This window comes from Manacus vitellinus, unplaced genomic scaffold, assembly GCF_001715985.3.
Source record: "Manacus vitellinus isolate BGI_N305 unplaced genomic scaffold, ASM171598v3 scaffold_48_pilon, whole genome shotgun sequence".
Lineage (NCBI taxonomy): Eukaryota > Metazoa > Chordata > Aves > Passeriformes > Pipridae > Manacus > Manacus vitellinus.
The window spans coordinates 503,829-516,546 of record NW_021940593.1 but is presented as its reverse complement, the minus strand read 5'-3'; the positions used below and the strand labels follow the sequence as shown (position 1 = coordinate 516,546).

Sequence of the window (12,718 nt, the reverse complement as noted above, 5' to 3'; positions counted from 1 at the left end):
TTGGAACGAGAGCTCCGCCACAGCCGCAGAACGGGGTGGGCGGAGCGCGGGGCATCCGCGCCAGGCGGTGGGGAAAAGCCTCCCCACGCTGCAGGAAGAAAAGGCTGCCAAGGCAGGAGGTGGGTCCAGGCAGGATGCTCCGAGATATGGCCACATCTCCTCTCCAGCAAACAGGCAATCACGGGGTGCTGCGGGAGACACCCCGGAGGAGAGCAGAACAGCCCGGCAGTTGTTCCAGAGCTGTCTGAAAACGGGAGCGGCTCTCCCTCTTTCATAGCCTGGATTTTAAGAGAAGCAGTGTTTTTCATCAGGATTTCATCTAGACTAGATAATTGCAGGCTGCTACCAAAGGTTAATTTTGCTCAGTAGCCTTTTCCCCGGGCTGCTGTCTCTGGTCATGTGGTAATTCGGCACCTACTGAACTAGGAGGCTGCCCTGCCAATTCAATTAACAATGTGAACTACCATAAATGCTCTCTTCACCCTGTGGCTTTCATCTAGTTTGCAGGGTGACACCAAAAAGCTCCACACCCTATAGACAGCAGGAGAGCAGGAGAAACTCCTTTCAAGTTGGCAAATCTAGTATTAAGAATAGAGACACTAACCATCATTAATTAAGGTGTTTGACAAAAGCACAGTGACTAGCCTTGTTTGGTGCAATTTCTTCAAGACTCTAACACACAGTTACATTTGCATTTTTCCTACCATTACGTTTGAAGGTGCAGCTTTTACTATTACACTAACTTTGTACAGGGTTTTAATTTTGCTTTGGGGTTTTAAGTCTTTCTCCTCAGCCCAATCAAGAAATCCTTTGAAGCAGTAAGTTAGGATGACCTCCCCTTAGTATTCTTATTCCAGGAGAACTAAAATTAGTAGAAAGACTGGCTGTCACAGCACAGCTCCCCGAGGAAGCAGCAGGTGCCACGCAACAGAATGAGTTTGTTGCCCAGGAACAGCTGAGGGTCAAAGTGCTGCTTACCTTGGAACTGGGACAGCCTGTAAAAAAGGAAGTTTCTAAATAATTTCTAAGCTTCCTCATCCACGTAGTCACTGTACATTGGCAGATAGCACTGAAATCCTGCGTTTTGAGGTCCTTGTAGTCTCTGCTCCAGCTGCTTTTGTGATTCCTGCCCTAATTCAGACAGAGCAATCTGTCACTGAACCTTGGCAAAGGCGGGCAAACATAAGACAGGCTCCTGTTCCGTTCCTGAATATAGCTACAGAAAGGACAACAGTAATTTTGGAACTCTACTGATTTTACAGGACCTATTTGGTTTCCCCTCATATTCCAACATCTGTTTTCTCATGTTAGTGTGGAGAACACACAATGCCCACCCAAGGACTCAAAAAAAAGAGCCCAAAAAAACCTGTCCCCATTGTTGCTGCATCTGCTTCACCTTTAACATTTCAGCCTAAGACATACATACCAGCACTGTTTTAGAATCATCAGGTAATGATTCCCTGAGTGGGTCTCACCAACATCACGTTACACAGCGGGACAGAGTTTCAGCCCACATTCAGGAATGTTCCTGCTACCTGCTAAACATCAGTTGAACAAATGAAGGAGAAAAGGTCAACATTGTTTTCTGACATCCACAATTTTTTGCCAGGGGGTTTGTACTGCATGAACTGCTCTGACATCAGGAACTGAATCACTGCAAGGTCCCTTACAGTCAGATGAATTTTCATAATGCTTATATTTATTGCCACTGTCTCTCAAATCTTTCTCCTCAATTAACATTATTAAGCAATTCTTTCCTTTGAGGCAGTAAGTCAGGAGCCTTGCAAACAAGGTCCAGAGAACATGGTCACTGAGGTTTTGGATTGGGTTTTGGGAGGAGTGTTAACAGCTTATTTGAGCTGTTTGAGAAGGACACCTTCCTTCTCTGGGTCACCACAGGAACTCTGCCTAGGAAATACAAACTCAAATCAGTTTGCTGTCCAGCAGTTCCCCAGGAAGGTGTATCCTTTGGGACAGGAAACATCTCAATTTGAGTTTACTCTGAACCAAACATCTCAAACAGGTAACACTGTACCATTTTCAAGTTGCCTCTCCCAGGGTAAGTTCCATTTCAGTGTAAATCAGCTTCAGGTTCCATGGCAGAACCCCCAAGGCAGGTCAGTCACCCTTCAAAGAGTTTTAAAAGCCTCTCCAAAGTTCAGATGAGTTGTTTTGGTGCTGAAACCATTATGATAAACAACAGAACACAGATCACATACTGACTGGTTTGTTAATCGTAATTCAGGTAATAAAACATCCATTGCATCCTGCTCAAAGCAGCATTTATTAAAGAGAGCATCAAGATAAGTCAATGCATAACAAAGCCTTCCCTCCTACAAATATGTAAACAAGTTGTCAGCAAGTTATTATTATAATATAAAAATTAAAGCTTACATTGCATTTTTTAAAGCTACTAACTTCAGTCCAAATGTAGACAGTCTCTGGTCTACAGCATTTAAAAATACAAGTTCTTGAAAAATGTTAAAGTATTGCCTTTGCACATACACATCTTTGTAGAAAAATACTTAAAAATACCAACTTCCCATTAATAAAAGCAACACCAAAAATAAAACACATTATTGTCATGAAGAGAGTTTTAAATGCATCCAGCATTTTCTTCACCATTCTGTTTTATCAAATTATCTTCTGTTCACTTAAAATTCATTATAGTTTGTAAAATGCATCTTGGATATTAATCAGTTACTTTCATATACCAAAGAAATTCACAATATTGGCAATTACATTGTAATCAGACTCTGGCCTAAGCTTATTTGCAGCTGAAGCCATCAATTTAATCCTCATCTCAAACATGGGTATTTGAACATGTCCAGTAGGCTCTTGCTCAGAACTCTGAGTCAGTTCACATATATTTTGGAAAGGCTTGAAACCTTGATATGATTTAAACAGAAACACATATTCTCTTTTAAAGCACCTTTAACCTCTGTGTAAGTTTTGTTTAACTACATTAGCAGTCCTGTTGGTGGCTGTCAATTCTCAGGAAATACTTTGAGAAGAAGGTTATCCAATTTGACATGAAACTACATTTTATAGTCCAAGACCAAACAGAATGTTAAGGTAAACATCAATTTTTAACATTTTTTTCCAACAAGTTTACTGACAAGAGCTAGACAGATGATTTCTGTAGTTGCTAAGGCAAGAAAACTTCAAAAATTCTCTGTACACAAAGTTTAAACGATTGTGTAGTATTTCAAAACCAAACTAAATTCAACAAGCAAATTGGGATGAAAGCTAATCATGCCATTGTGCTCTGCTGACATCAGCTGACAGTGAACAGCAAGAAGAAAAAAATTAAGATAATACACAGTGAACCACTTTCAGGATGAATTCAAAGAGCAAAATCAGGCTGTCAAGAAAAGAATTTTACAGCTGGTTATTGGACTGAACAAAACAGCTAGGAAAACACTGGGAGTTTGGTCACTTAAGACAGTATCTGAGAGAACCGAAGTACATTTATATGGAAACAGTAATGAATATGAATAATTCTGCCAGCTTTCCTAGTTCCATGCAAGGTTCAAGAAAGAGTTTATTTAGCCAATTGAGTTAGCAAGTTAAGTCTGCCCCAAGCTACAGCCTCAGGTACACAGAGACACAAAGAGCAACTTCCTGACATGAGTGTGGTAGAGCCCAAAATACTCAGATGATCTCCAGCTTTGGAAGCATGTTAAAAACGCAACCCCCAAAAGAGGACCTATGTGAACCTGTAACAGGAACTGTATTTCTGAAAGAAGGGCTTACCCTGCTCCTTCATGCAGGATTGTGATTTGTAGAAAAAAGTGATTGTTTTATTGCCATGCTTGCTGATAAAAACAAGCATGATGAGTTACAGCAAAATGCAGCAGCAAGTGCTCGAGGAGGATGCTCAGCTGGACAGTAAGCCAGAGATTCCATCCCAGGTTAGCAGAATGTTCAGAGAGGGGTGAGATGCAGATGCAAAAGCTTCAGCTTCCTCTAAGGTCTGACATAACACACACACACAGCCTCTCCCTTGCACTCAGGGAAACAGATGAGAAGCACAAACATTCCTGGGGCAGAAGTGACTCCCACACCCTGGGGAGGAGGCTGCCTTTGTGATCATTCCCTCCCCACAGCCAGCAGCTCCTTGTAAAAGCTGGATCACAAGGTGCAGTCTTGGCTAGAGGACAGGATTTCTGCTCTCTTACTTGGGAGAGAGCAGCCTTCCTACCTTCTGATATATGTCTTTGAGTAAAGCAATTCAAGCTTTAGACTTTTAATCACGTGTGGACAGCTGGGACTTCTCACTACAGCACTGAACTTCCTTGGGTCCATTAAAGCTTGGATCTGTTAAAGCACTGTGCCATCAGCGTGGTGTTTGAGCCCCAGCTTTGCACTGGGTTTACTCCCCTCACAGCCAGGGAGCGCTGCAGTGCCACACAGACCAGCTGCACTTGGATCCACACAGTCCCAGCCCTGTCCTGAAGGATGCAGGAGGATACTCCGAGTGCCAGTGTGTACCAGGAGGGCAGTAAGTGCCCACCAGCAGGGAACTCCTGCAGCTGTAAGAAAGGAAAAGAACTGTAGTGGCTCAAGAATTGGAAACACGTTTAAGAGCACTGCAATGGACTTGCAGCTGACTGTCAATACCTGGGAGAAGGACTGGAGTCAGAGATCCAAGGGTAGGACAAGTCACATGCCATTTTCTCTTCAAAGAAAGCAACACCATCTCTCCCCACAATATGTAATAAAATACTATCTGCAAAAAGTGGGTGGTTTTCTCCCTGAATCCACAGTAGAAATGCAGTCACACGGAAAACTAAAATCAGCCTCATTCTCAGAATCGCAGAAAATAGAACCAAAGAGGACCTAAAGAAGTCATTTTCACAACTCCCTGCCTTGGAGGACATTCCAAAATTAATCTCTGTGCAGATATGCCATGGGACTCTAGGTTACAGAATGGCTGACTAAATCAACTAGACTTTTAGAAAAAGCTACTTATATGCAAATATTTTAGTAATAACTTTAGCAATAAAAGAAAGCACTACACAGACCATTTTAGGATCCACATATGATATGAAATATACACACATGTTCTAAAATATATATATATATATTCATTCTTAAAGCAATGTAGAGCAAAACCAAACCAGGGCCTGACTCATCTATCACACATGCCTTCATGTTGGCATGACTTCTAACACACAGCTGATGGGCTGAGCAGATCCCTGAGGTCTAGCACTGGAATTGCTACAAGTTTCACTTACCACAATTTTAACCAAAAACCGACTTAAATCACATTACATTTCTCTAGGTAAAAGGAGGAAGATGGACACAAACAAAATAAAAAAAAAATAAAAAAAAAAAAAAAAAAAAAAAAAAAAAAAAAAAGAAAAAAAAGAAAAAAAAGCCAAAAAAGCCCCACACAGACAAAACCCACACGGTCTTATAATACACAGAAAGGCACCTGATAATATTGTTAGTAGCAATTATCTATAGCATCCTAACTGTACTTAAGCAATAAATTTTAAAAATACAAGAATTGCTGGCATTCAACCTATCAAGTCACTAAAATTACATGTGCAGTTGTAAATTATTAAGTGTGCAAAACTACACAGTTTTGCATAAAGTGCTAAATGTACCCCCAGTTTGCACCTATTAGAATTATATAAATTTATTAAGCTTGGCAACATGATGCAAGATGATGATGTTTAGGATGTATCCTATCTAACCTCACCTTTCCTTTTCCTTTCCCACCATCATCCACTGTCCTCGAAACTGTACATTTAAAAATTACACAAAGGCCTTTTCAGGAATTGTAGCTCAGAAAAGTATTTCAAGTATATCTATCTTTCCTTGTAAACTCGGGGACACTATGGCTTCCATTTTCACACGCTCCAAATACTCACAACTTCCACCGATTCAACTGGAGTTGTAATTATTTCTGTCTGTTCAGTACCTCTGGCAAAAGGCTTTTTCCTGTACTCATTTAACCCCACTTTGAGGAGTGCTGAAATTCATACCATAACTTGTCCAGATTTAAATCTAAACAATAAGCAATCACAGAAGAGCAGAGTAATACTTTATCCCATCACCTGGGCTCACAAAACCAAGTCCTACTGTATCTATCCAAACACACTCATATGTGAACCATACACAGGTCTGTAACACTTGACACACTGAAATTCAAGTTATCAGAGTACAGCAGTTTGTCTTGCAGGCATCGTGCAATGCACTCAGAAGTAGACAACAGGTCTCTTCTTTACTCTGTATTTCAGGGATCCATATCGTATCTGAGGGGAGAAATGAAATCACAACTTAACAAGGAGTTGAGTCACATCATATTATTTACCTCTCCACTAATCCAATTTAGCAAATGTCTTTAAATGTGCTTTGGACACTCCACAGTTTCATTCAGAGAAGCTACCTATGAATGAATAAGATGCAGTTTCAACAGAATTGGACCAGAAGAGTAAGTCTCATATGTTTTCCTGAAATTACCCATAAACTTTTATGAGACTCCACAGAGCTTTATCCTGAAGTATCTTTAGATTTTGTGGCACATAGAAATATAAAGCACTTCTCTTTGTGGAGCACAAAGAGTCAAAGCAGGCCATATATCTATGGGAACTAACAAATTCTGAATCTTCTTTAATCCACTGAGCAGCAGATGCTGAAGTGTGCGTGACATGCAGGTGACAATACCACTCTCTGTAGCCCTTTCGAGGTGAGCAGTTCCTGGAATTCGGGCTCAGTGGTGCCAGAATCAGCATTACAAGCACAGAGTGTGCTTCATCTCCTCTCCCTTGTTCCTCTCTCAAGTTCATTTCATTCATGTATTGCCCCTGAACACTCCAAAGCACAAAAGCTCCAAGCTTAGATATTATCGCATACTTCCTCCTCCATTTAGCATTCTACAACCCAGTTATCATTGATAACTCCTTCAAGATTAAAAATAAAAATAAATTTCTGCACTGTTAAGAACAACAAGGTACACTGGACAACCAAACTCAGCAGTTCACCAGGATCATACTTGCCTCTTTACGGCCTTTAGTTTTCACAGATTTCATGCTCTGAGTTCTTCGAAGGCCTCTCTGAGCAAACATTTCATCCTCTGAATGTGTCCCCTCCATCTCCTCATCTGTTTTATCATCTCCAGCATTTTTTTCCAGTGGTGTTTTGTAACCTTTTAAAAAATTTTTTTCTGAAAGTGTTTAATAAGTAGTAGATGTAACTTTTAGATTTCTAAGAAAGCCATGAGTTTCATCTTTAGCACACAGCATTTACTCTTTTAAACTATATGGTCAGTGTACCAGGTATTTCAAAACAGGGAACATGCCAGGAGTTTCTTACTTCTAATTCTGCCATTTGTAAGGAATGGGCCAGTTGATTCCATAGGTGTGTAATGCTGTGGTTCCTCACCTGTCAAAACCAAAACCCTAAGTCTGCCTCCATCTTCTGCTTTAAACTGAACTGCAAAAACCCCAGTGGTCATCCTAAAGAGTACCTCAGGTTTTTGGACACAATCCATGTGAGAGGGAAGTTAGACTAGATAAATCTTTAAAGGTCCTTTTCAGTCCAAACCATTCCATAACTCTGATTAATAGGATCTTTCTTCGTGCTCACATCCCTCTCTGGATATTTAAAACCAAACCTCCTTTCAGCTGAGTAACGCGCCAAAGTACTGGTAAGCGTTGTTTACATCCTGCAAAAACAGGACCAAGGTTACTACCCAAAACGCTCACTAGAGGGCACAAACTGCTTAAAAACACGTCTGGAAAAGCTCCTTGGGGTCCAACAGCCCTGAATCCCCATCACAGCCCTGTCACAAAGCCTCCAAATCCAGACTGGTTCTTTCCCCCCACCAAACTCTCCTTCTGTAAGGCCGTTCCAGAACCTACGGGCTGTAACACTCAGGAACACCTTTTAGACTCCAAACCAAACTTTACTAATGACCAGTATACATTTCATCTTAAGCCAATATTTTGTTTCTGTTTAACAAGATTATTTTCCTCAATTCTTCTTTTTTCCTGAAATTGCGATCACATTCACCTACTCCACAGCTACTTCAGGCAGATTTACCTCTTCTGCCATTCCAGAGGGAACACATCTCTGCTTCCAATAGTTTCAACTCATCTTGTTCAATAATATGGAAGATTTGAATTGTATCTGTCACTCCATTTCTGACCAGGGATGTTTGCAGTGACACCAATACTTCTTTGTCTCTATTTGTAGCACCTTTTCTGACGAATCTCCATCACCTCTGCCCTTTTCACAGCAAGCACACTGACAGCTCAGCCCTCCTAAGAATAATGTCCTACAACTAGGCCTTTCCAACCAATTTGCACAAAACTCCCAGCACAATGGTAAAAAATCAACATCCTGCTAAGCACAACAAAATATTGCTATGCAGCTTCCCTAAATGCATCTGTGGTATGATCTTCTTTTAAAATTCTAATGCTGAAGAAAATTCAAAGATAACATGAGAGGTGTATCCTAGATTTGGGTCCAGGAGCAGAAGCAATTAAGTTCAACCAGCTCATAGAAAGCTTTCTGATATTTGAAATTGAATCTCACAATAAGTGACTATTTATACAGTATAACTTAAGCATTTTTTTTTCTTTAAGTTTGTAGAGCATTTCCAAGCTATTTCAGATGGACAACTAATGTTCCCTGACTGAGAAACAGCCCCTACAAAAGAGCTGCAGGGACATCATTCCTAATGCAGCCAGGAATTCATCAAGAGCTTTCTCTCCAGCCAGGAGACCTGGTCCATACACTGCCCTGCATAGGTGGGATGTGCAGTTCAGCTTAGAGCCATTCAGCTGGACATCTATCCCTCAGAAACAACACAGCTATCATGTGATTCCTGGAATTCCTTGTACTCCACAAGCACCACCCCTCTCAGAAAGGGAAGGATGAGAACAAATAACAGGTTCAAGTGAAAAGAAAAAGACCAGACCTACTTCTTCTGTGGGAAATATCAACTCCTTTACATTGTAGCCCCGTCATTTCAAAAGGTGCAGTTGTCAGTCTTCCACCTAAACCTTCCTTCAAGCATCACAGGCTCGAGAGCAAAGTGATGATGACAATAACAATACATGTAATATAATAGTACAATAATATCTCTGAACAAAGCCATATATTGGTCCCCACACAGTGTCTTCTGAGTGTTGATATGACAACTCAATGCCTTCATTACTCCTATCATCATCAGCAACTTAACATTCTGATCTATCATTACACACCCAGGGAATTGCCATTAGTTTTCCCTTTTTATTTATTGAGTTTCCATATATTTTCATGTTTAACTTCTTGTACGCCTGTCACAGAAACACCACTCACGTATTTTTTTACTTCCAATTAAGTTTTACTTTGGCAAGGAATTCTTGTTGCCAACTGGTAAAGACAGGAGTAATGAGTACAGAATAACTACACTGAGAGTGGCTGGGGAAAAAAAATTCAGGAAGGGTTTCTCAACTGTTGTATTTTGATCACATCTACTCTGTTTCAGTGGAATTCTTTGAGGTCTTTTCCATTTAGAGATGGGGTAAATTTATTTCTGCTTTTCCACTCGTGTCTCGGGTCAATTGTTCTTTTAGCTAGAAAAAAACCAGATACATACCTGAAGATTCACTTGTAGAGGCTCTGGTTTTCTTTTTTGCTTCTGGTAAGGTCTGATAGGGCTGCCCCATGGGTTCATCTCCTTGTATAGTGGTCAGGTCGTGCATACTGAAACTCCTCAGCTTCTCAGTTATTGCACCTTGGCTCTGAAATACAACAACAGAATCCCTGAAAACACAGCAGAGGTTTAACTTTGCTGCTCAGCTCGGGTTAAGATATTTAAGCCCATGCTTCCTTGCTGCACTACAAAACACAGAACATACACATGCAGTAGATTTACACTTGCTTTAAGATGTTGCTTTTACCCAGGCTTAACTATAGGTTACTCTTATTTGGCAAAGTTACACATGAACTGGCAGTTCCATCACAAATGCCTCATTCCACTCCTTTAACCTGAGCAAATAAGGGTTCCTTGGGTGAGAGGAAGTGTTTGAAAAGAAACACACAGAGATGTTCCATTCACTTCAAAAATGGCATTTCTCTAGCAGTTCTGGGTAGCAGGACAGAGTTTAAACATTTCCATTTTAAAAAGCATGGACGAAGAGCATTTTCTGCTATTTTATATTTTTACCATCCAAAAATTTGAATACGCATAAGAAAGAAAAAAAGTGTTAAAAATATGTTCTGTATCATAACTCAAAGAACTGAGAAAGAGGCAGCTGTAGTTGACAGAAACTTCAAATCACAAACACCAGAGGTCCTGCCTGGACTCCAGGCTAGCAGGTCCTCCTACTAGTCCAGCTTTACTGACATAGTACCAACCCAAAATTGAATGCTACACAGGAGAATAGTTGATCACGTGAACATTAGAATTCCTTCTCCAACTGCCCTTACATCTCTACTATATGGGACATACAGAAAGTTCCCTGTTGGAAAGAAGGATCATCAAGCAGCTCTTTTGTCTTACATCAGATGTTATTATTAAAGCATTTAAGATTAATTTATTGCATAAGCAACTAAAAGAGCAAGCACACAAGAACAAGGACTCAAAGTCACATTAAAATAACACTTAATTCTTCCCCTCTGTAGCATGAGGCAAAAAAAAATCACCATTTCAGGGGAAGGTTGACAAACCTGTGCACTAATTCCACTTCAAGCAAGAGCTCAAGATTTTGTTTCATTCTTGCAAATGAAGCTTTTAAGTAAAAGCTTTATGTTAGCTAGCAGCAGCAGCAATCCGGATACAATTCTACACACCTTTCTCTGCAACAGCACAAGGCAGTTCTTGCACCACTGGCCACAGCCATTTGTTCCCACTCTGATGACAACAACTGTTTGCAGATGGTAAACCAGCACACTGAATTATTGCACATTAAAAATAGCCATGTAAAGTGAAGAGACAGTGGAGTTAAACTCCTTAAGCTTGCACAGCTACCAAAGGGTGGGGGTGAAAGTGGTTGAAACCTAATATTAATTTTCTAGTGACTAGTCATTAGTACAGCATATAAAACTAGGACAGTGTGCTACTCAAGCAAGAACCTATTATAATTTTTACACCACTATTCATACATGGACACTGAACAATAACAAAGAAAAGGTTTCTTGTGGGAGAAGTAGAAGTCTTAACTTTTCCAGCTCTTCCTACATACTTGTAGGATGACTCACAGTTCTCAAAAACATGGGTACAGCTTGCCTTTGAGTTAAAATGTACTATGGACACTGTACAGTCTCTGTATAAAAGACTGTAGAAATTCTAAAGTCGATTTTATCCCCCAAAATGGTTTATTTAAGACAGGTCTCCTAAGATTCCTCCTAAGGCAGGAGAAATCCTGCCCTTTCACTACTCCACTTCTTGTGGAGAGAACTGGAGGGAGAACAGCTCACAGTATCTGCTACAACACAGGACTGTTGATCATTCTGTGTCCACTGCTTGAAGAGAAGCAACAGGACATGAGTTTCAGTCCCTGAGCACCAATGAACACGTAAAATAGGCCCAGCTGGTTCTCAGCAGAATCCACACAAATTCAGCACAACTCCACTCGCCAAGTGTGAACGGAGTCTGCTATAAAACAGTGACAGAAGCTGGTTTTGGCCAGAAGCAGAAGTGTGGAAAGACACACTTGCATAACAATTGCCCAGCAAGTTCATTCATCATATGATATACTACAAAAAGACATTTGGAAATTGAATAGGATAACGAAATTAAGCCTATAGCAACTACCATGCTAAGGAGAATTCACATTACAAGCCTGTATTTCTTATTCCACTGTAGACAGAGGAGTAGATCCAAGCTGGAAACGTTCAGCCTTATTTTCCAGTGCAGCTTTTGGACAGAAAATTTTGTTTTTCAAAGGGGAAAAAAAGTCAACTGTGTGCCATAAAATAACACTGTGCCCTTAACCAAACTGCATGCTTGAGCTAGAGCTCCTGTGGAGCACTGCCTAGTTCAGGGAGGACCTAAGGAGTCATACAATGGGCCCTTCATTCCAAAAGTACTTGCCAAGATGGAAAGTTTTACTCAAGTTACACACAGTAAACACTAAGAAGTTTGAAAGGATATATACCCAAACAAGAGATGCAGCACACGTGCCCCAGAGTCACAGTGGGAACAGGGCTGCACAAGCACTGCTCTGCAGGACAGTCACCATCACATTGTGTTAATCCTATGCAGGTGCTCCCTACAGTGCCCCCAGTCTCCATCCCAGCCCTAGGAAGATCCAGTCTAGCCAAAGGAAGACTGGTTTCTACTTCACTACACTGCCTAGACTATCTGAAGGACAAATTTCAAGGTGTTTTGTGTGGGTGTGCACATCACTGTGCTCACACTGCATTTAGGACTTAAGAAGATCCTTCCACCTCCATGCCCAAAAGCAGCAGACAAATTGCTTTCTGCTGAAACAAAGCACTCTGTGAGGATCTGGATTACTATCAGCTCAGGATGAAAGTCTAGCTGAAAAATATTAAATTCCTTCCTACAGCAGGAAATGTGAGATTAAATACCTGCTGTTGCAAAAAATGTGAGAGCAACATTCACATTTAGAATAATAATGCTTTAAGAGCTTCAATACCTGGACTGAAAGTTCATAGTTATTAGGGACTGCTGGAAAGCAACATGTTTGCCCAAAAAACAGCAGGCAGAGCTGAAGGGGGATCTCCTGCTTCCAGTGCCACGCCATGGACA

At 40.8% G+C, this 12,718-nt stretch overlaps 2 protein-coding genes and 1 long non-coding RNA gene across 5 annotated transcripts in view; all 3 read right to left on the bottom strand.

Annotated features, from left to right (window-relative positions):
* The window catches only part of LOC103759820 (solute carrier family 22 member 15-like), a 23,886-nt gene extending 22,886 nt beyond the window's left edge, over nt 1-1,000 (bottom strand). Inside the window, exon 1 of the mRNA XM_008926245.3 lies at nt 979-1,000. The gene's annotated coding sequence lies outside the window, so the exon portion shown is untranslated. The remainder of the gene's footprint in view (nt 1-978) is intronic.
* Nucleotides 1,001-2,240: 1,240 nt separating this feature from the next.
* On the bottom strand, nt 2,241-5,327 carry LOC108640935. Its single transcript, XR_001921605.1, has 2 exons — nt 4,624-5,327; nt 2,241-4,535 (listed from the first exon to the last, which is right to left on the bottom strand). It is a non-coding gene; the product is annotated as an uncharacterized LOC108640935 (long non-coding RNA).
* A 32-nt stretch (nt 5,328-5,359) lies between these two features.
* The window catches only part of REEP3 (receptor accessory protein 3), a 32,604-nt gene continuing 25,245 nt past the window's right edge, over nt 5,360-12,718 (bottom strand). Inside the window, exons 6-8 of one of the 3 annotated variants that reach the window (XM_029962630.1) lie at nt 9,599-9,743; nt 7,011-7,177; nt 5,360-6,266 (exon numbers count right to left, since the gene is read on the bottom strand). In XM_029962630.1, coding sequence (XP_029818490.1) covers nt 6,210-6,266; nt 7,011-7,177; nt 9,599-9,743 — 369 coding nt within the window. In that variant the 3' untranslated portion in view covers nt 5,360-6,209. The remainder of the gene's footprint in view (nt 6,267-7,010; nt 7,178-9,598; nt 9,744-12,718) is intronic. The other 2 variants (XM_018079912.2, XM_018079913.2) reach the window with 2 other exon arrangements.